Genomic DNA, 24,216 nt, shown 5'->3' with positions numbered 1-24,216 from the left:
TAGACAGTTGAAGACAGGATCAGCGTTACTCTTGGTGAAAAGATAAATTACGTTGACTGGATTTATACCACAAACCACATTTCCTGTTTTAGTTTCTGAATGACAAATATTCCTTAGTTTTCTGCTTTTATGTCTGTGTTTAAATTTTCAGTTTTCAGGATGAGGTTGCCAGATTTGAATCCTTTATGAAAATGCTTTCATTTTCTTTTGTGAATTACAGCTACAGTGCAAAACATAGGAGGTTTTCACATACACAAAGACATCAATGTTACATTGGAGCCCTAATGGGCTCATCATTTTTGAGAGTGAACGCGATGGATACCTCTGAATCCGGATCCCAATTAGTCCCCAACATACCGCACCATTTCACCCTCCAGTTTCGATTGGCATCCACTCCTCGGCAGTGAAACCTTGAGTTCCTTGACCTTGTTTTTCTCCAAAATCGATCCTAGATGTAATTAAAAGAAAAGAGGTGCAGAATAAACACTTAAGAGGTTATCCCCATGCATTTTAGTAGTTCTTCAGTGAATGAATCACAGCAGTGAGGGGTGGGGGATTTTTTCCAGGAATAAACAAGTCCATGGAGTGAGAAGAGGACAAGATGAGCATTGGACACCCAGGTTCCTGTTCCAATTCCTGCCACAGACTTCTCTCTTAGTTTCTCTTGGCCTCATTTCTTCACAGGCAAAATTGAATAAGCTGGACTAGACAAGTGATTTTTTATAATTTATTTGGAAGGAGATATCTTTTTTTAAACATGAAATCTTATGCAAAAGACAAACATATATAAACAAAATCAGAAGGTTGATGCTGTGCTGGGGAAGGGAGTGGAAATCTTTCATAGCTCTGAAAGTACTAGGCTGGCTGCCCACCAAGCATCCTTCCTGCATTAGGACAATTTTCCATGGTTTTTTCAGTTGGATAGACAAAGTGACTTACATTGGTCCAGCTAAAATGGTATCCATTAACGTTAAACACAGGCATGATATAGAAATACAGATGATTCAACATTTTTCTCATGGTTGGGTCACTCCTATATGTTAGAAGAGCCTAAAAGACAGAGGTAACATGTTTCTTACAAATCAATCACAAAAAAATTTCAAAAAAAAAATGAGAAATATTTTCTATCTATGGGAAATACTAAATATATTGAGTTGAAAAGTAACAAGCTAATATGAGCTATAATTTGACATCACATGTTATTTCTTGAGACTTCTGTCTTAAACTATTTCTGATAACATTTTAGCAAGGGTACAAAACAGATTAATTGGGCAGCCTCTTGTAATATTTCAGATCTGGCTAAAGTTTGGGATAATTAAGAAAGCAGCAATTTAGATATGATTTTGTATTATCAGTTCTTTTTAAGATTCCATTCAGTTGTGGACAAAGCAATTATCTAAATATTTTTATATTCTTACATGATACATCACAGGATGGTTACATGTGCCACTTAATTGTTTATGTGTAATTGGTAGCAGACTCAAGTTTTGAAACTTACTGCATGGACACTCCGTTCTTTCCTGACTTTTCTACAAAGAGTTTAATGGACAATTATTTATTGTGTCACCTTTATCATGGTTCCTTTGAAATCTTGCTTCTGTGTGACTGATGCCAGGCTTGAAGATTCTGTACTATTTGACTTCAAATAGAAAAGCATTAAATATGCTAAGTCAAGTTAAGAATATAAACATTTTGAAATACCATTCCTATGGAACGGACTTTTTAAATAAGTCCTTTTTGATGCATGTTTGTCTATTTATAAAGTACCCTAGACAAACATTTAGAATATTTGTAACAATGACTGCCTTGGGGGAGGGGGCCTGGGGGACAATGTATGGGAAAGATTACCACCTCTCATTTTTTATCCATTTAGATTGTTAGAATTTTACCATATTAAAACAATTCAAAATCAAATAATTCTTAAATTGTATCTTGCTTTGGAAAATTTAATACTTAAAAGTTTCAATTTTTCTTTACATCCAGGTATGTAGAATTTCAGAACCAATCACAAGCAGCATTCTGTATTTATACAGTGAGAATTCTGTAATAGAGAGCAGCAATCCAAAAATGCAATCTATTATGAGAAAGTATCACTATATAGAAATAATACTGAAAATATAGGAATGTATTCAAGAACATAAGAAATGAGTTAAATACTATTTTATTAAGTACAATTTAAATACTTATAAATTAATATAAGTTGATAAACATTGTTAATACAACTCTCTTTTGTTCTTTCAGTTCAGTTCAGTTCAGTTCAGTCACTCAGTCGTGTCTGACTCTCTGCGACCCCATGAATCACAGCACGCCAGGCCTCCCTGTCCATCACCAACTCCCGGAGTTCACTCAAACTCATGTCCACAGAGTCGGTGATGCCATCCAGCCATCTCATTCTCTGTTGTCCCATTCTCCTCCTGCCCCCAACCTTTCCCAGCATCAGAGTCTTTTCCAGTGAGTCAACTCGTCGCATGAGGTGGCCAAAGTATTGCAGTTTCAGCTTTAGCATCAGTCCTTCCAGTGAACACCCAGGACTGATCTCCTTTAGAATGGACTGGTTGGATCTCCTTGCAGTTCAAGGGACTCTCAAGAGTCTTCTCCAGCACCACAATTCAAAAGCATCAATTCTTCGGCGATCAGCTTTCTTCACAGTCCAACTCTCACATCCATACATGACCAAGGGAAAAACCATAGTCTTGACTAGACGGACCTTGGTTGGCAAAGTAATGTCTCTGCTTTTTAATATACTATCTAGGTTGGTCATAACTTTCCTTCCAAGGAGTAAGCGTCTTTTAATTTCATGGCTGCAATCAGCATCCACAGTGATTTTGGAGCCCAAAAAAATAAAGTCTGACACTGTTTTCACTGTTTTTCCATCTATTTCCCATGAAGTGATGGGACCAGATGCCATGATCTTTGTTTTCTGAATGTTGAGCTTCAAGCCAACCTTTTCACTCTCCTCTTTCACTTTCATCAAGAGGCTTTTGAGTTTCTCTTCACTTTCTGCCATAAGGGTGGTGTCATCTGCATATCTGAGGTTATTGATATTTCTCCCAGCAATCTTGATTCCAGCTTGTGCTTCTTCCAGCCCAGCATTCCTCATGATGTACTCTGCATATAAGTTAAATAAGCAAGGTGACAAAATACAGCCTTGACGTACTCCTTTTCCTATTTGGAACCAGTCTGTTGTTCCATGTACAATTCTGACTGTTGCTTCCTGACCTGCATACAGGTTTCTCAAGAGGCAGGTCAGGTGGTCTGGGATTCCCATCTCTTTCAGTATTTTCCACAGTTTATTGTGATCCACACAGTCAAAGGCTTTGGCATAGTCAATAAAGCAGAAATAGATGTTTTTCTGGAACTCTCTTGCTTTCTCCATGATCCAGCGGATGTTGGCAATTTGATCTCTGGTGCCTCTGCCTTTTCTAAAACCTGCTTGAACATCTGGGAGTTCTCGGTTCACATATTGCTGAAGCCTGGCTTGGAGAATTTTGAGCATGACTTTACTCGCGTGTGAGATAAGTGCAATTGTGCGGTAGTTTGAGCATTCTTTGGTATTGCCTTTCTTTGGGATTGGAATGAAGACTGACCTCTTCCAGTCCTGTGGCCACTGCTGAGTTTTCCAAATTTGCTGGCATATTGAGTGCAGCACTTTCACAGCATTATCTTTCAAGATTTGAAGTAGCTCAACTGGAATTCCATCACCTCCACTAGCTTTGTTCGTAGTGATGCTTTCTAAGGCCCACTTGACTTCACATTCCAAGATGTCTGGCTCTAGGTCAGTGATCACGTTATCGTGACTATCTTGGTCATGAAGATCTTTTTTGTACAGTTCTTCTGTGTATTCTTGCCACCTCTTCTTAATATCTTCTGCTTCTGTTAGGTCCATACCATTTCTGTCCTTTATCGAGCCCAGCTTTGCATGAAATGTTCCCTTGGAATCTCTAATTTTCTTGAAGAGATCTCTTGTTTTTCCTGTTCTGTTGTTTTCCTCTATTTCTTTGCATTGATCGCTGAGGAAGGCTTTCTTATCTCTCCTTGCTATTCTTTGGAACTCTGCATTCAGATGCTTATATCTTTCCTTTTCTCCTTTGCTTTTCGCTTCTCTTCTTTTCACAGCTATTTGTTAACACCTCCTCAGACAGCCATGCTTTTTTGCATTTTGTTCTTTAAGACTCAACAATTTGCTGGCCAAATAACTTCGGTAGAACTTTCATATGTGCTTGAATTTATATTAACAGTCCAATGTCTCAAACTAGAGGAAAGTTCCTGGTATGTGATCAGTTGTACATACCCTGGAATTTTATTTTCCTTTAATGAAAGATGGTCTCCCAAAGCTTGGAGGAAGTCTGCTGGTGGGATGGCAGAGACAGAGTCATATGATTAGCTAACTTTTCTCCCTTAACGTTACAGGGTTGTGGTTTTCCATGCCACTCTAGAGAGGAAGAAGAGATGGAAGGAAAGGAATTTGGAGTAGCAAGGCAGGAATGAAGGGATAGGAAAAAGTCGTAATTTCTCTCCCTTCTCTCATAGCACTGGGATCTGTGGCTCATTCGTCTCAGTCTAAACTGGGGAAGTCACACCTCTTCCAATCACAGAAAATGTGCTACATGTTAGCACATTAAGCACTAGATTATGCTGGAGACTTGCATGTGGACCTTCTCTTTTTATTCTGCCTTCTCCTCCTCCAATGCAATTGACTGCCATGCTTTTGTATTTGAGAAAATATTACTAACTTCCTTTCAAAAAATCACAATATATTTTAAGCAAATAGAAAAAATACAGAGAAGAAATTACATCCACTACATCTTGTTGTATTTATCAAATCTTTTGAAAAGAAAATCAAGACATTATAGGTAAAACTAGAGCTCCCCCCTTTTTTAAATCACTCTCAGATCCCATTTTCCTCCCCTCCTTCAATAACTATCCTCAATTTCCATTATCATTTCTGTGCATGATTTCCTAATTTAGTACATACATGTGGATTCACAAACAATATATAATATGTATATGCTTTGAAATTTCATGCAAATGAGATCATGATATGCCAATCTTCAGTTTGCTTTTCTCTCCAATATTATATTTTGGCACTTATTAAGTTGATGATTTATTCATTTTTAACTATTATATGGAATTCCATTATAGATAAATGCATACTATATCTATCCCTTATTTTGTTGATGGACGATTATGTTGTTTCTGATATTTCACTGTTACAAGATTGGTTGTGAACATTCCTGAACATTTTTCCTAGACATATTTTTGCCTGTCTGCTGTCTTAATCACCGAATTGTGCTTAAAAACTCAATTATTTTATTTTTTAGATTAATTTCTGTCAGAGTGTACAATGTTATACTAGGCTCTACTGTACAGCAAAATGAATCAGCCATACATATACATATATCCTGTCCCTTTGGGAGTTGGTGATGGACAGGGAGGCCTGGCGTGCTGTGATTCATGGGGTCACAAAAAGTCAGACACGACTGAGTGACTTAACTGTCCCTTTGGATTTCCTTCCCATTCAGGTCACCTCAGTACATTAACTAGAGTTCCCTGTGCTATACAACATGTTCTCATTAGTTATGTATTTTATACATTGTATCAATAGTGTACATGTGTCAATCCCAGTCTGCCCATTCCTCCCCCTGCCTTTCCCTTGGTAGCCATACATTTGGTCTCTACATCTGTCTTTATTTCTACTTTGCAAATGGGATTGATCATTTGTAACATTTTCCTAGATTCCACAGATATGTGTTAATATACAATATTTGTTTTTCTCTGACTTACTTCTCTCTTCATGACACTCTCTAGGTCTCTCCATGTCTCTACAAATGACCAATTATGTTCCTTTTTATGGCTGAGTATCTATGTACTACATTTTCTTTATCCGTTCCTCTGTTGATGGACATTTATGTTGCTTCCATGTCCTAGTTATTGGAAGTAATGTTGCAGTGAACACGAGGGCTCTTGTATCTTCTTGAACTATGGTTTTCTTTGGGTATATGCCCAGGAGTGGGATTGCTGGGTCAAATGGTAGTTCTATTTTTATTTTTTTGCGAAAACTTCATATTGTTTTCCATAATGGCTGTATCAATTTATACTCCCACCAACACTTTTCCCCATATCCTCTCCTGCATTTATTGTTTGTAGATTTTTTTTATTTTGGCCATTCTGACCAGTGTGAGGTGATATCTCATTGTAGTTTTGATTTGCATTTCTCTGATAATCAGTGATGTTGAGAATCTTTTCCTGTGTTTGTTGACCATCTCTATGTCTTTGGAGAAATGTATATCTAGATCTTCTGCCCATCTTTCATTTGGGTTGTTTTTTTGATATTGAGTTGCATGAACTGCTCGTATATTTACGAGATTAATCCTTTGTCATTTGCTTTGTTTGTAAATATTTTCTCTCATTCTGAGGGTTGTATTTTCATCTTGTTTATGGTTTCCTTTGCTGTGCAAAAGCTTTTAAGTTTAATTAGGTCCCATTCATTTTTATTTTTATTACTCTAGGAGATGGGTCAGAAAAGATCTTGCTGTGATTTATGTTAAAAAGTGTTCTGCCTATGTTTTCCTTTACGGGTTCTATAGCATCTGGCCTTACATTCAAGGCTTTAATCCATTTTGAATTTTTTTCTGTGTATGGTGTTAGGGAGGCATTTCATGTAGCTCAGTGATAAAGAATTTGCCTGCCAAGTAGGAGACGTGCGTTTGATCTTTGGGCTGGGAAGATCCCCTGGAGAAGGAAATGGCAACCCACTCCAGCATTCTTGTCTGGGAAATCCCATGGACAGAGGAACCTGGCATGCTACAGTCCATGGGGTTACGAAAGAGTCAGACATGACTGAGGGACTAAAACAGTAAACTACGTGGTGGTAGGGAATGTTCTCATTTCATTCTTTGACATGTAGCTTTCTAGTTTTCCCAGCACCACTTATTGAAGTCATTGTGTTTTCTCCCTTGTATATTCTTGCCTCCTTTGTCATAGATTAGGTGGCCACAGGTGTGTGAGTTTATCTCTGGGCTTTCTATCATGTTGTATTGATCTATATTTCTATTTTTGTGCCAGTACTACACTCTCTTGATTACTGTAGCTTTGTAGTATAGTCTGAAGTCAGGGAGCTTGATTTCTCCAGCTCCATTTGTCTTAAGACTTGTTTGGCTATTTGGAGACTTCTGTGTTTCCATACAAATTATAAATTTTTTTGTTTAAGTTCTGCGAAAAATGCCATTGGTTGTTTGATAGGGATTGCATTGAATCTGTAGATGGTTTGGGGTAGTGGTCATTTTCACAATATTCTTCCACTCCAAGAACATGGTATATTTCTCCATCTGTTCATGTCATCTTTGATTTCTTTCACCAGTGTCCTATAGTTTTCTATGTACAGGTCTTTTGCTCCTTAGGTAGGTTTATTCCTAGGTATTTTATTCTTTTTGTTGCAATGGTAAGTGGGATTGTTTCCTGAATTTCTCTTTATGATCTTTCATTGTTATTGTATAGGAATGCAAGATATTTCTGTATATTAATTTTGTATCCTGAGACTTTACTAAATTCATTCATTAGCCCTAGTAGTTTTCTGATGGTTTCGTTAGGATTTCCTGTGTATAATATCATGCTATCTGCAAAGATAACTTCTTCTTTTTCTTTCCAATTTGGATTCCTATTATTTATTTTTTCTTTCCTTGTCATGGCAAGAACTTCCAAGACTATGTTGAAAAAGTGGTGAGAGTGGAGCTCCTTGCTTGTTGCTTATCTTAGAGTAAATGCTTCCAGCTTTTCACCACTGAGAATAAGGTTGGCTGTGCGTTTGTCATATACGGCCTTTATTTTGCTGATGTAGGTTCCCTTTAGGCCCACTTTCTGGAGAGCCTTTATCATAAATGCTTGTTGAATTTTGTTAAAAGCTTTTTCTGCTCTATTGAGATGATCATATGGTTTTTATTCTTTGTTACTATGGTGTATAATATTGATTGATTTGCCTATATTGAGTCCTTGCATCCCTGGGATAACTCCCAATTGATCTCAGTGTATGATCTGTTTAACATATTGTTGGGTTTGGCTTGCTAGTATTTTGTTGATACTTTTGTGTCTATGTTCACCAGTGATATTGGCCAGTAATTTTCTTCTTTTGTAATTTTGTCTGGTTTTGGTATCACGGTGATGGTGGCTGCATGGAATGAGTTTGGGAACATTCCACTTCTAAAACCTCATTGTAAAACGATTTATCACTTTTTATTATAACTGTCAAGTGTTTTTGTGTATTTTTAGACCATTAACATGGCTTTGTTGTAAATTTCTTCATTTCCAAATAATGCATTAACTAAGGAAGCTGTATCCTAGCATTCTTTTCTGGAGTGGATTTAATATTTGAGATGTGCCGGAACATGTTCTTCCTCTGACAAATAAACAGGGTGTTATTGTTTTCCATATGCTATATTTGTGATTTTTATAACTCTAAGAATTGCAGCCATTCTCCATCTGGTCAGACAAAATGAGAATGATCACAATGTGATGACTGTTCAGTGCTGAATAGGACAATTCAGAAACCTCTTTATTCAGTGCTTTAAATAATGGCTGTAGATGGTTTATTGTATGGTATAGGTGAAATTTCTAGAAAAAAAGATGATCATGTGACATTTTATCATACTCTAACATGATCATACTATCATACTTAAAAGATGATCATGTGACTGTCTATCATACTCTAACATATGATAACCATAAAGAACACTGGGGCATGCTTTCCTTCTAACATGTGGGACTCTTTTTAGCAATCAATTCCCACCATCCATACACACAAGAAAGGAGATACCTACTAATCGAGTTCCATCCTGGGTTTCCAAGTTTAATTTCTTGACGACTATTGTTGCTTACAAGGAAGATTTAAGAAGTCATGACCTGAAAGCCAGTCAGAAAACCATGTTCCACACGCCTCATTGTGGCAGTCTTTAGGTACTACACTCACCTCCATCAATTCACTTAAAAATACTTTGCTGAGATGGATTTTAAGTTAAAAGGTACAGTTTTGAGTAAAACATTCTGCTAGGAAAGTGATATGTTGGTATTAGGTTATGGAATTTCTGAACTTAATGAAGAGAGACAAAGAATTAATCTGTTTGGTACCTACCAAGACTACTTTGGCTTCCGCATAAAGAGATGCATGTTATTTACCAGAATCAGAATTCAGGAAATCAGTCCTGAATATTCATTGGAAGGACTGATGCTGAAGCTGAAGCTCCAATACTTTGGCCACCTGTTGTGAAGAACTGACTCATTGGAAAAGACCTTGATGCTGGGAAAGATGGAAGGCAGGAGGAGAAGGGAACAGCAGAGGATGAGATGGTTGGATGGCATCACCGACTTTATGGACATGAGTTTGAGCAAGCTCCGGGAGTTGGTGATGGACAGGGAAGCCTGGCTGAAGTCCGTGGGGTCACAAAAAGTCAGATACAACTGAGTGACTGTACTGAACATATACCAGAATTCACCAAATAAACTTTAGTTAAATTCAAAGAAAAATTTTGCAATTATGAAAGTCTTTGTGTGGTAAGAGAAGGTTAGGCCCAAGAGTTCCCCCTTTTCATTGTTTTTGGATTTATTTGGTTGGATGTTGCTTTCTTAGAACTCTATGGCAACCTGGAATGTGACACTGTTTTTAGGATCAGTGGTGCTGGCTTTTAAAAAGGCAGCTTTAAAATTTTTTCCATTATTTTTCTTCTAGAATCACTACAGAAGACCTAAAAATAATAAGCACATATTGAGTGAAGTGCTTGCTGGGAGAACTAGCTGTTATAACTGAGGTCAAAGAAACAGCACAGTCACCAGTCAAGTTGAAGAAGGTTTTCACCTAGACTGGAGTGGAGTAAAACTATTTATGGTAGAAAAGAGTTGGAGCACCAAAGTGGGTGCATCTTGACACAAAGGAGTTATTTATCATGCAATAATTGGAGAATGAATTAGAGCAGGAGAGAGTTCCCAGGGAAATTTTTAAAAAGGGAGCTTAATGTATAATGTATTCAATGTCACACTGTGAGAAGCTCCTTAAATACAATATGGTAACTAAATAATAGCTTGGGAGCAACGTGAACAAAGGCTCTGTAAATGAATGATGGAGAACTGGAAAATCATATGCAAATCTAGTTAATTTTATACTTAATTAATTTATACTGAGAACCTCTCAGAGACTGGCCAGTCTAACAGGGCAGGTGACTATTGAAAAATATTATCTATTAATCTATATTCTCTATTAAGAGATATAGATAAACATTTGAAATATTTTGTATTACCTTAGCTGCATATTCATGCTGCTTTTTCCTTAAAACCACTTCACAGTTCTAGAATTTTTGTACTGAGATAGCCTAATAACAATGGTTGGTTGTATTTAATCAAGGCCAACAGAATAGAGGCCAGGACTGACTTGGTGGCATTGTTAAAATCTACTATGTAAGAATCATTAACCTACAAAAAGAAAGTATAGGCATCTTTACTTTGCATGGCTCTGATATACAAATTTCAGTAACCATGGTTTAGTTAAATAATAGCAGTCCTCCAAGTACAGTTCAAATTTGTTACTAGTGCTAGGTCTTAACTCTACAAAACACTGTGTAAATTATAGCTGTGCATCAAGACCTGTGACAAATTGTGCTGCTTGTTTTAGTCTGTAGGTGTGTGATTGGCGACTGTGCATGTGTTTACTCAGTTCACACACAGACAGCAAAGTGTAGCTGTGTTGCTCCCTTGTCTTTTGGTGAAAAAACGCCTGTGGCATTTTGCAAAAATGGATATGATAAGAGAGAATTGGCCAACAAGGCTTAAAGTGAAGCATAATGCAGATAATGCAGAAAGGAAATATGAATCAAATGTAAATGGAGTTATAGTAGAAATAGCTGACCACAGGAATATGGACACTGCCTTAGGTAGTCTGAGGAACTAAGTGAAGACGAACTCACTGACATAAATGAGGGAAATGGTTGTAATGGAAAGGAGCAAGGTGTTCCAGAAAAAATGACGCTTTCAACATTTCACATTAAAGCAACTCTTGCAGATATTTTTTGACATCGAAAGCACAAGGAAAGGAAAAGAATACTGGAATCTGATCAAAACTAAGAAAGAAGTATTACAATTTGCCAGAGTGTTAAAAAATGATGCTCAACTCATGCTGTAAGTTTCATAATGAGAAGCAATATCCAAACAACCTGTGATAAAGATTTTTACAAAGAAGGTATTTAATTATCAGTATCTTTAATGTTTTAAATTACAGTGTAATAAGTGTTAGTTTCACTATTTTTGGTCATTCTCTTACACCTTTACAACAGAGTAAGAAAGTCTTTAATCTTTTGACAAAAATACATAAAGATCATAGAACAAACTTAATTTTCCCCATTAGTTATCAAGATAGATTTTTATGGCCTCAGTTTGCATGGTCACTTCTACAGTGATACATTTCTGTGCCAGAAAAGTGAAGATTGCTTTTATAAACACTGCCTATATAAACAGTGCCCAAAACATTTTCAAATGTTGAATAGTGGAGCATGATGGATGCAATGGCTTTCAGTTTAATTAAAGTGAACAAACATTAATATAGAGCCTGCTATGTATAAGACATTACAAATTGAATTAAAAGGAAGAAAGAGTGGTTGGAGGATGCAGAGGATTAAAGAGAAGACTGGGGAGGGTGAGAAGGATAGGAGAATATAAGGAGTAAAAGGTACTAAAAGACTGGCAGAAAAATTAAAATATTGCAATTAAAAGGGATGGTAGTGGACAAAATTGGAGAATTTTTACAAATGTAGATCTATGAAATGTTTTTTTTTATACCATTAAGAACAAAGACTTATTTGCTTACTCAACTGAACTTATTAGAAGTTTGGTCTGGAGTTAGTAACCCTCTCAATTACTTATTTATTCCCCAACCTTTGGTATATTTTATACAAAAACTTAAATTCTCTTCCTTAAAAGGTTTATTCTATTTTTAGTGCTACATTTCTTAACCAAAACTTTGAGTTTCACACCTATATTTGAGGGTTTCTATTGGTTTTTACCTTTAATTTCCTGTAAGAAATAAGAGGGGCTTCCTTCTAATGGTAAAGAACCCGCCTGCCAATTCAGGAGACATAAGAGATACAGGTTCGATCCCTGGGTTGGGAAGATCCCCTGGAAAAAGTCATGGCTACCCACTCCAGTATTCTTGCCTGGAGAATCCCATGGACAGAGGACCCTGGCATGCTACAGTCCATGGGACTGCAGAGTCAGACATGACTTAGCAAATCATTAACAACACCACCAACAATTACTTTACTACCCTGAATCACATGCCAGGTTTTGGCACCAGGATTAGCCATCCTTAGTGCCTATTGTAGATGGCTAGGAGCATGGAACGGAGAAGGCAATGGCATCCCACTCCAGTACTCTTGCCTGGAAAATCCCATGGACAGAGGAGCCTGGTAGGCTGTAGTCCATGGGGTCGCGAAGAGTTGGACACAACTGAGTGACTTCACTTTCACTTTTCACTTTCATGCGTTGGAGAAGGAAATGGCAACCCACTCCAGTGTTCTTGCCTGTAGAATCCCAGGGATGGGGGAGCCTGGTGGGCTGCCGTCTATGGGGTCGCACAGAGTCGGACATGACTGAAGCGACTTGGCAGTAGCAGCAGGAGCGTGGAAATGGAGTTGGTTTTCCAGTGTAATCAGGCTGGGCCTGAAACTGTTAGGTTTCACATGTATAACAGCAGAAGAATACCATGATCCACCTGGGACATTAAGGAATTTTTTTTTTTTTTCCTCTCTCTCTCTTTCCCTCCCTCCTTTTGGCTACCATTCTGTTAAAGGACCAAATTAGATCCACCTATATATTATGCCTCTTCAAAGTCTGGAAGAACTTTCCATTTCAGAGCATTCTTGTCCCAATTTTCCCATGGATCATCTTCTCACAAACCCTTGCTTTCTTTATCTTTGGTCTGCCACCGAGTTAAATCAAATTCAATCACTGTATGGCAAAACCAATACAATAATTAAAGTAATTAGCCTCCAATTAAAATAAATAAATTAAAAAAAATAAAGTAAAAAAAAAATTAAAAAATAAATAAAATGAAGGGAAAGTGAAAGTCACTTAGTCATGTCTGACTCTTTGCGACCCCATGGTACATGGAATTCTCCAGGCCAGAATACTGAAGTGGGTAGCCTTTCCCTTCTCCAGGGGTCTTCCCAACCCAGGGATTGAACCCAGGTCTCCCACATTGCAGGCAAATTCTTTAACAGCTGAGCCAGAAGGGAAGCCCAATTTTAAAATACTTGCAGGAATATATGACTCAAGCATAAATGAGTTTAGTTTGAGAATGAAACTATTCAGTTTTGACTGGGTTAAATTAGTTTAAAACATGTCATTTTGGGTTCTGTTTAATATAGAAAATATGGAAAACTCAAAACAATAAGAAAATAAAAATCATAATTTTTTAGTATTTAGTATATATCTCATTTATATGTATCTCAAATATAGATTTTACAACATGGAAATTATAATGTCCATGCTGTTTTTTCCAGGCTATAATAAGTATAAAAGTTATTTAAAATTTTTTTAAAATTTATTTTTATTGGAGTATAGTTGCTTTACAATATTGTGTTAGTTTCTGCTATACGACAGTTAATCAGTAATGCATATACACATATGCACTCTTTCTAAAATTCTATTTCCATACAGGTTATTACAGAGTATTGAGTAGAGTTCCCTGTTCTATACAGTAGCTTATTATTAGTTATCTGTTTATATATTATAGCATGTAATGTCAATTCCAATCTCCTAATTTATCAGTCCCCTGTCTCCAATCCCCCTTGGTAACTAGAAGTTTGTTTTCTACATCTGTGACTCTGTTTTTATGTGTATCATTTTTTTTAGATTCCACATATAAATGATATTATATAAATGATATTTGTTCTTTTCTGGCTTACTTCACTCAGTGTGGCGATCTCTAGGTCCATCTATCTTGCTGCAGGTGGCATTATTTTATTCGTTTTTATGGCTGAATAATATTCCATTGTATATATGTACCACATCATCTTTTTCCATTTCTGTGTTGAGGAAATTCAGATTGCTTCCATGTCCTGGCTATTGTAAATGGTGCTGCAATGAATACTGGAGTACATGTATATTTTTGAATTATGGTTTTATCTGGGTATATGTCTAGGAGTGGGATTGCTGGATCATGTGGTAGCTCTATTTTTAGTTCTTTTAAGGAGCCTCAATACTGTTCCCCAGAGTGTCTGTACCAATTTATATTTCCACCAAATATGTAGGAAGGTTCCCTTTTATCCATATCATCTCCAGACTTTATTGTCTGTAGATGTTTTGATGATGGCCGTTTTGACAGGTGTGAGGTGATACATCATTTAATTTGAATTTCTCTGATAATTAGTGATGTTGAGCATCTTTTCCTTTGCCTCTTGGCTATCTGTATATCTTTTTCGGAAAAAATGTTTATTTAGGTCTTGCGCCCACTTTTTGATTAGCTTGTTTGTTGACATTGAGGTCCATGAGCTGTTCGTGTATTTTGGAGATTACATTCTTGTTAGTCTCTTCATGTGAAAATATTTTCTTCCTTTCTGAGGGTTGTCTTTTCATTTGGTTTAGGTTTACTTTGCTATGTGTCCATGCTGGCTTTTTTGATATAATAGCATATCACAGGCATTTTCCCCATCCTAAATACTCCTTTAATATATTTAATGAAGTCAGGGCTATCAATCATTTCCTTTATACTTTTATATTTGGAAACATCTTACTTACTTGGAAGTCAAATCAGTGTTTTCCAGAGTTACTTATTTTATATTCTTTAAAAAAATATTTATTAATTTATTTGGTGGCACGTGATCTTCATTGTGGTATGTGGGATTTTTAGTTGTGGTATGTGAACTCTTAGTTGTGGCATGGGGGATCTAGTTCTCTGACCAGAGACTGAACCCCCAGGCCTTCTGAATTGGGAGGGCAGTCTTAGCCATTGAACCACCAGGGAAGTGCCACTTATTCTATATTTTGTAAGTAAAGACTCTGGTCAAATTTGCCCTAGTGCACTCAAAGCCGGTGCACTGGGACAACCCAGAGGGATGGAATGGGGAGGGAGGCGGGAGGAGTTTTTGCGGTGGGGAGACACATGTACACCTGTGGCTGATTCATGTCAATGTATGGCAAAAACCACCACGATATTGTAAAGTAATTAGCCTCCAATTATAATAAATAATTTAAAAAATTGCTCTAGCAATGTAGAAATATTTGAGGCAAAAGTTAAGTTATGTACATAACTCTGAGCCAGCTAGCACCAGCCATGGCTTGAGATACCCAGACCTGGAGATCGACAATTTTAAACTCTCAAAAGTTCACAAAGCCTGCTGCTGCTGCTAAGTCACTCCAGTCGTGTCCGACTCTGTGCGACCCCATAGATGGCAGCCCACCAGGCTCCCGCGTCCCTGGGATTCTCCAGGCAAGAACACTGAAGTGGGTTGTCGTTTCCTTCTCCAATGCATGAAAGTGAAAAGTGAAAGTGAAGTCGCTCAGTCCTGTCTGACTCTTCACAACTCCATAGATGGCAGCCCACCAGGCTCCTCCATCCATGGGATTTTCCAGGCAAGAGTACTGGAGTGGGTTGCCATTGCCTTCTCCGTCACAAAGCCTAGATGACCTCATTTGATTGGAGATGATTCTGAGAAATGAGCAAATGCTATTCCATCTGCACTGCCAATAAAGAATTAAGTGGCTTTTCCACAATTAAGAAAAAAAAAACATGAAAAATAAAAAGATGGTAAATATAGGCTGCTGCTAAAAATTACTTGCCTGCCTCAACTACCATTATGATTCCCCTGAACTCGTGCCAGAGCTCAGAACAGGAGTGGTGAACTGTTTCAATCCTCTGCCTTTTTCCTATCTCTTATCAGGTGAAGTAATACACTCAAGAAAAATGTTTGAAACAATTCTGTTATGGTTGGCTAAATCACTGGGATGGTTTCTTGGATTTCTGTTGTCCAAATTAAATCTGTAAACCAGTTATTGATTCTTTTGGTTGAGATACTCAACTCTGTTTACCGAGTCTCTTTAATCTCTCATCTCCTTTTGGTTCAGGAGAATCAAAGTTGCAAAAGAACAGAGTTTTGAAAATCCTGTCTCCTTCCCCAATATACACTCTGCCTGGGCTGGTGCATGATAGACACTTAGTAATTACTTGTTGACTACATCAATCATTTAACTTGCTTAATGGAGTGTGGTTTTGGGTTCTTCCCTTCAGACTAATTAAACTGCCAACATTTCAGCTGATGCTCCCACAGTTTCATCATTCTCTTGAGCATCTTGCCATCTTTGACTCATCCTGCACTTTCATCCCCATATCAAGCTGGTCATCAGTTCCTAAAGACTTTGTTTATTGCTGCTTTCTGTGTTTGTGTCTCATCTCCCCAGTAGAATTGTAGTAAAAGAATTGAGGGAAGCATTAATGTAATGTACATTACAGTACTTGTACTGTTCCAGAACTTCACAAGCTGCCTTCACATAAAAAGAAGTGCTTAATAAGTCTTTGGTTGAATAAATGAATGATTTTTTTCATTTGAACTATATAAACCTTTTCTTTACTGTCCATTCCTACATCCACTCTCCCTGTCCATGTGTGGAATTTTGCCCTAAACACTTCTAGTTAGTTGCCCTCACTCTAGGTTCCTACTTCCTTCCATTCATATATCATTGTATTTCTTCTTAAACTCTCATTTAATACTGATATGCTTTTCATGCATAAGAGTGTTTTCTCATTTTTCTTTACTGGACCAAACTCTGGCTTCCAAGGCTAACTTTAATAATTTTTCAGTCTCAGATTGTACTAGAATCTATGTCTGAGGAGGCCTTACAAATAGCTGTGAAAAGAAGAGAAGTGAAAAGCAAAGGAGAAAAGGAAAGATATAAGCATCTGAATGCAGAGTTCCAAAGAATAGCAAGGAGAGATAAGAAAGCCTTCCTCAGCGATCAATGCAAAGAAATAGAGGAAAACAACAGAATAGGAAAAACAAGAGATCTCTTCAAGAAAATTAGAGATTCCAAGGGAACATTTCATGCAAAGCTGGGCTCGATAAAGGACAGAAATGGTATGGACCTAACAGAAGCAGAAGATATTAAGAAGAGGAGGCAAGAATACACAGAAGAACTGTACAAAAAAGATCTTCACGATGAAGATAATCACGATGGCGTGATCACTCAGCTGGAACCAGACATCTTGGAATGTGAAGTCAAGTGGGCCTTAGAGAGCATCACTATGAACAAAGCGAGTGGAGGTGATGGAATTCCAGTTGAGCTACTTCAAATCCTGAAAGATGATGCTGTGAAAGTGTTGCACTCAATATGCCAGCAAATTTGGAAAACTCAGCAGTGGCCACAGGACTGGAAAAGATCAGTCTTCATTCCAATCCCAAAGAAAGGGAATGCCAAAGAATGCTCAAACTACCGCACAATTGCACTCATCTCACACGCTCGTAAAGTCATGCTCAAAATTCTCCAAGCCAGGCTTCAGCAGTATGTGAACCGTGAACTTCCAGATGTTCAAGTAGGTTTTAGAAAAAGGCAGAGGCACCAGAGATCAAATTGCCAACATCTGCTGGATCATGGAGAAAGCAAGAGAGTTCCAGAAAAACATCTATTTCTGCTTTATTGACTATGCCAAAGCCTTTGACTGTGTGGATCACAATAAACTGTGGAATATTCTGAAAGCAATGGGAATCCCAGACCACCTGACCTGCCTCTTGAGAAACCTGTATGCAGGTCAGGAAGCAACAGAACTGGACATGGAACAACAGACTGGTTCCAAATAGGAAAAGGAGTACGTCAAGGTTGTATACTGTCACCCTGCTTATTTAATTTATATGCAGAGTACATCATGAGGAACGCTGGGCTGGAAGAAGCACAAGTTGGAATCAAGATTGCCGGGAGAAATATCAATAACCTCAGATATGCAGATGACACCACCCTTCTGGCAGAAAGTGAAGAGGAACTCAAAGGCCTCTTGATGAAAGTGAAAGAGGAGAGTGAAAAGGTTGGCTTGAAGCTCAACATTCAGAAAACAAAGATCATGGCATCTGGTCCCATCACTTCATGGGAAATAGATGGAAAAACAGTGGAAACAGTGTCAGACTTTATTTTTTTGGGCTCCAAAATCACTGCAGATGCTGATTGCAGCCATGAAATTAAAAGACGCTTGCTCCTTGGAAGGAAAGTTATGACCAACCTAGATAGCATATTAAAAAGCAGAGACATTACTTTGCCAACCAAGGTCCGTCTAGTCAAGGCTATGGTTTTACCTGTGGTCATGTATGGATGTGAGAGTTGGACTGTGAAGAAAGCTGATCGCTGAAGAATTGATGCTTTTGAACTGTAGTGCTGGAGAAGACTCTTGAGAGTCCCTTGGACTGCAGGGAGATCCAACCAGTCCATTCTAGAGGAGATCAATCCTGGGTGTTCATTGGAAGGACTGATGCTAAAGCTGAAGCTCCAGTACTTTGGCCACCTCATGTGTCGAGTTGACTCACTGGAAAAGACTCTGATGCTGGGAAAGGTTGGGGGCGGGAGGAGGAGAAGGGGACGACCGAGAATGAGGTGGCTGGATGGCATCACCAACTCGATGGACATGAGTTTGAGTGAACTCCAGGAGTTGGTGATGGACAGGGAGGCCTGGCGTGCTGTGATTCATGGGGTTGCAAAGAGTTGGACACGACTGAGCGACTGAACTGAACTGAATCAACACCATGTCCTCAATGTTATCAGTCTTTTTTTTTTTTAACAGGATTATATCTTCCTGATCACATTTCTACTCCTGAGTCAAGGTCTAATGAGACTCACTTCCCCACAGATTTTTCCTAAAGCTTGTCATCTTTCAAAGTCTAATGGATTTCTCTGATTTTTTTTTTTAAGATTTTTTTTTTGATGCGGACCATTTTAAAACTCTTTATTGAATTTGTACAAAATATCTTCTATTTTATGTTCTGGATTTTTGGCCACGAGGCATGTGGGATCTTAGCTCCCTCACCAGGGATCGAACCCACACTCTCCTGCACTGGAAGTTGAAGTCTTAACCACTGGATCGCCAGGAAAGTCCATCTCTGATTCTTGAATTCCTTCAACTATTACAGTCAGTACAATTTAATCTCCAAAGATACACTGTTTTATGTTGTTTACTCTTTCCTGCACACAAATATTTCTTCTCAAATAAAATGTAGACTCCTTGAGGGCTGGACCATGACTTAAACTTCTGCTGACCCCACAATGCTGAGAGCTGAAAATGTAGTGACCAACAAGAAATTGTTGGCTGGTTAATATAAACATTTTCTAACAGGACCCTATTTAACACTGAGTTAAAGAAATAACATCTTTATCAGGATATAATTCACACATTCTACAGTTTATCTTTTTAAAGTATACAATTAAGTGGCTTTTAATATATTCACAGAGTAATACAATTGTCACCACTACATAATTTTAGAATATTTTCATCACCAAAAAAGATACTTTATATCCTTTAGGTGTCAACTCCCTGACCCCCTCATTTTCCTAGCCATTCAGTTCAGTTCAGTCGCTCAGTCGTGTCCGACTCTTAATGACCCCATGAACCACAACATGAAAGGCCTCCCTGTCCATCACCAACTCGCGGAGTTCACTCAAACTCACGTCCATCGAGTCGGTGATGCCATCCAGCCACCTCATTCTCTGTCGTCCCCGTCTCCTCCTACCCCCAATCGCTCCCAGCATCAGAGTCTTTTCCAGTGAGTCAACTCATTGCATGAGGTGGCCAAAGTCATAGGTAACCACTAATCCACTTTCTGTCTCTGTAAATTAGACTGTTTTGGACATCATGTACAAGAGGAATTGTGTACTATGTGGTCTTTTGTGGCTGTTTTTTTTTCAGTTAGCTCAGTGCTTTCAAGGTTCATCTATGTTGTAGCATGTATCAACACTTCATTTCTTTTTTGAAAATTGAGTGAAATTCATTTTAAAATGTACAGTTCAGTGGTTTTTAAGTATGTTCATAACATGCCATTGCCATCACTATCTAATTGCAGAACTTTTCCATCACCCCCAAAAAGAAACATGGTAGCTGTTAGTAGTCATTCCCAATTCCCCTCTCCCGTCATCCTCTGGCAACCACTAATCTACTTCCTGTTTCTATGGATTTGCCTGTTCTTGACATTTCATATATATAGAATGAGACAATATATGGCCTTTTACTTCTGGTTTATTTCAGGTAACACGTTTCAAGTTTCATCCATGTCGTGGTTTGTATTGTACTTTATTATGGTTGAATAATATTCCATTGCATGGATCTATCATATTTTGTTTATCCATCAGTTGATGGACCTCTGAATTGCTTCCATTTTTTTGGCTATTAGGAAAATTTTGCTGTGAACATTTCTGTACACATTTCTGTGTGGATATGTGTTTTCATTGTTCTTGGTTATATATACATGAGTGGAATTTAGGGGTTGCACATGTGACGAGTTGACTCACTGGAAAAGACTGATGCTGGGAAGGATTGGGGGCGGGAGGAGAAGGGGACAACAGAGAATGAGATGGCTGGATGGCATCACCGACTCAATGGACATGAGTTTGAGTGAACTCCAGGAGTTGGTGATGGACAGGGAGGCCTGGCGGGCTATGGTTCATGGGGTCGCAAAGAGTCAGACATGACTGAGCGATTGAATTGAACTGAACTGGAGTAACTATATGTTTATTTTTTGAGGAAGTGCTAAACAGTTTTTAACTATTTTTAAGTTGTTAGTTTCCTTTGCAATTTTATTTTTAACTCCATTACTTTTAAGCTTTGTGAGTGTTCCTTTTTATAAGTCTTGATTAGCTGTCTAATTTTTTTGTTCCCTGCCCTCTGTGTGTCCTCATATTTAAGTCTCTTGTGCCATGCTTAGTTGTTCAGTCATGGCTGACTCTTTGCAACCCCATGGACTATAGCCCACCAGCCTCTTCTATCCACAGAATTCTCCAGGAAAGAATACTGGAGTGGGTTGCCATGCCTTCTTCCAAGGGATCTTCCCAACCCAGGGATCAAACCCAGGTCTCATGCATTGCAGGCAGATTCTTTACCGGCTGAGCCACCAGGGAAGCCCAGTTAAGTCTCTTACTCATCTGCAAATAGTATCTGTTCACTTTTGCAGACAGATAACTTCCAAGTTCTATATATTTACCTCTGTTTCTTTCCCTTTCTTAATCTATTCTAGTTTTCTTTCTTTGATGAATTTAGTATCTGTATCATCCCTCTTGGCCCATGACAAATTTAAGAAAGCTTTATCACCAAAAGATAGTGTTTCTTAAAATTCCTTTTTGGATTCATGGTGAAGTGACATACACATTTCAATAGTACATCTACCATGTTTTTTCCCCTTGGCTTCCTCCATCCAAAACTTGTTGTTGTGTTCAGTTGTTTTGTCTGACTTTGTGACCCCATGGACTGCAGCACGCCAGGCTTCCCTATCCTTCACTATCTCCTGGAGTTTGCTCAAACTCATATCCAGTGATGCCATCTAACTGTCTTACCCTCTGTTGGCCCCTTCTCCTCCTGCTCTCAGTCTTTCCAATATCTTTTGGACATTGGAATCAGGGTCTTTTCCAGTAAGTCAGCTCTTCACATCAGGTGGCCAAAGTATACCCCTAAAGTGAAGTGTAGTGATACCAATGAAGTGAAAGTCACTCAGTAGTGTCTGACTCTTTGCGACCCCCATAGACTGTAGTCCATGGAATTCTCCAGGCCAGAATACTGGAGTGGGTTGCTGTCCCCTTCTCCAGGGGATCCTCCCAACCCAGGGATCGAACCCAGGCCTCCCGCATTGCGGGAAGATTCTTTACCAGCTGAGCCACAAGTGAAGCCCAAGAATACTGGAGTGGGTAGTGTATCCCTTCTCCGGTGGATCTTCCTGACCCAGGAATCGAACTGGGGTCTTCTGCATTGCAGGTGGATTCTTTACCAACTGAGCTATCTGCTGTACTATAAATATAACATTAATAATGGTTCTGTTAACCTGGTATAAAGAAGCATTGAAAAAGAGAAAGATTTTGCAACCCAAGCATACCTTCATTGGTTTTATTTTGCTTATATTAATAAGATATAAAAATTTGTAATATGAATACTATACTATAAAAAAAAGTGACAGGTACTGAAATTGAAAGTGATAGCTCTCTATTTTTCACATAATTAAATGATTTTAAATTTAAAAGATAAAACCCACAATCTTATCATGCATTTTGCATCTTAAAAACATCTGCCAGCCAGCAGTTATTTGTTGAGATAATGAATACAGCTATCAGTTATGTGTTGAGATAGTGAATTCACTTGAGCAGTTTTTAAAATAAAGTAATCAAGGCCATCTCACCAGTGAATTAAGCCAGGTAGTTTGCTTTTCTGTCATTGTTTTCTAAGCTTTGTGTGCCCAAGACACTCAGGGACTCCTCTACTAAACTGGAGTAGGCAGCAGCAGTGGAAGTGGCTCCCAGTGCCTTGACATGGGAGCGTCAAGCTGGCTGAAGAGGAGAGGGACAGAGTCACAGCCACAGCCCAATACTCCTGGTGTCCATGGTGGAGTGAGTCAGGGTCAGTTGATGAGGTTTATACATAGCAGAGAGGAAAGAGCAAGAATGAACTTGGCTTCTGACTGCCCAGGAAGGAAAACAGTATCTGGTTCCAAAGAGAATGGAACCCAGGAGTATGGAGACCTGGTTACTCTTTTTACAATGCATTTAACATTTTGAGACAGATACAGATTCACATGGGGCTTCCCTGGTGGCTCAGATGCTAAAGAATCTGCCTGCAGTGCGGGAGACCCGGGTTTGGTCCTCGGGTCGGGAAGATCCCTCGGAGAAGGGAATGGCTACCCACTCCAGTATTCTTTCCTGGAGAATTCCATGGACAGAAGTTATAAATTCACATATAATTATAAGAATTAATACAGAGAAATCCCTTGTACCCTGGACCACTTTCCCCCAGTGGCAATATCTTTTAAAACTATAGTATAATATCCCAACTAGTGTACTGAAATGGACACAGTCGAGATACAGAACCTTGCCATCACAACAGGGACCCCTCATGGTTGCCCTTTTATAGCCACATTCCTTAATCCCCAGAAAACACTAATCTGTTATCCATTTCTATACAGTTGAACCTTAAACAACATGGGGATTGGGGTGCTGACCCTCCAAAAGCAGTGGAAAATCCATATATGCGACTTCCTGGGAGGTCCAATGGTAAAGACTCCATGCTTCCAGTGCAAGGAACACAGGTTCAATCCCTGTCAGGAAACTAAGATCCCACATGCCACACGGTATGGCCATTAAAAAAAAAAATCCACATATAACTTTACAATTGGTCCTCCATATCTAGTGTTCCACATCCCTGGGTTCAACCAACCAAGGATCATGTACAACTGTGGCACGTATTTATTGAAAAAAATCTGTGTATGAGTGGACCCTTGCAGCTTAAATCCATATTTTTTGTTGTTGTTCAGTCACTCAATTATGTCCAACTCTGCGACCCCATGAACTTCAGCATGCCAGGCTTCTCTGTCCATCATCAACTCCTGGAGTTTGCTCAAACTCATGTCCATCAAGTTGATGATGCCATCCAACCATCTCATCCTCTGTCGTCCCCTTCTCCTCCTGCCTTCAATCTTTCCCAGCATCAGGGTCTTTTCCAAGGAGTCAGTTCTTTGCATCAGGTGGCCAGCGTATTGGAGTTTCAGCTACAGCATCAGTCCTTCCAATGAATATTCAGGACTGATTTCCTTTAGGATGGACTGGTTGGATCTCCTTGCAGGCCAAGGGACTCTGAAGAGTCTTCTCCAACACCACAGTTCAAAAGTATCAATTCTTTGGCACTCAGCTTTTTGTATGAGAGTCCAACTCTCATATCCATACATGACTACTGGAAAAACCATAGCTTTGACTAGACAGACTTTTGTCAGCAAAGTAATTTCTCTGCTTTTTAATATGCTGTCTATTTGAGTCAACTGTAATTTCATCACCTCAGGAACATCCTATAAATGAGATCCTGCAGTATGTTTCTATTTGGGACTAGTTTTTCATTCAGCATAATTCTCTGGAGATTCATTCATGTCGTGTGTTTCCATAGTTTGTTCCTTTTTTTGCTGAGTACTTTTCCATGACATGCATGTATTAGTTTCTTTAACTATTTGCCCATCGAAGGGTATCTGG

General features: G+C 38.6%; 1 protein-coding gene across 1 annotated transcript in view; it reads right to left on the bottom strand.

The window, feature by feature from the left end:
* LOC148775264 (carboxypeptidase A6-like) overlaps window positions 1-24,216 on the bottom strand; it is a 70,923-nt gene that overhangs the window by 22,736 nt on the left and 23,971 nt on the right. The window contains exon 6 of the mRNA XM_088844580.1: window positions 940-1,050. Within this exon, the coding sequence (XP_088700706.1) occupies window positions 940-1,050 (111 nt within the window). The remainder of the gene's footprint in view (window positions 1-939; window positions 1,051-24,216) is intronic.

Source organism: Moschus berezovskii, chromosome 16 (genome assembly GCF_049115385.1).
Source record: "Moschus berezovskii isolate FMDL1 chromosome 16, NW_MosBer_1.0, whole genome shotgun sequence".
Lineage (NCBI taxonomy): Eukaryota > Metazoa > Chordata > Mammalia > Artiodactyla > Moschidae > Moschus > Moschus berezovskii.
The sequence above is the reverse complement of the archived record's forward strand: the minus strand, read 5'-3'. Positions and strand labels throughout refer to the sequence as shown.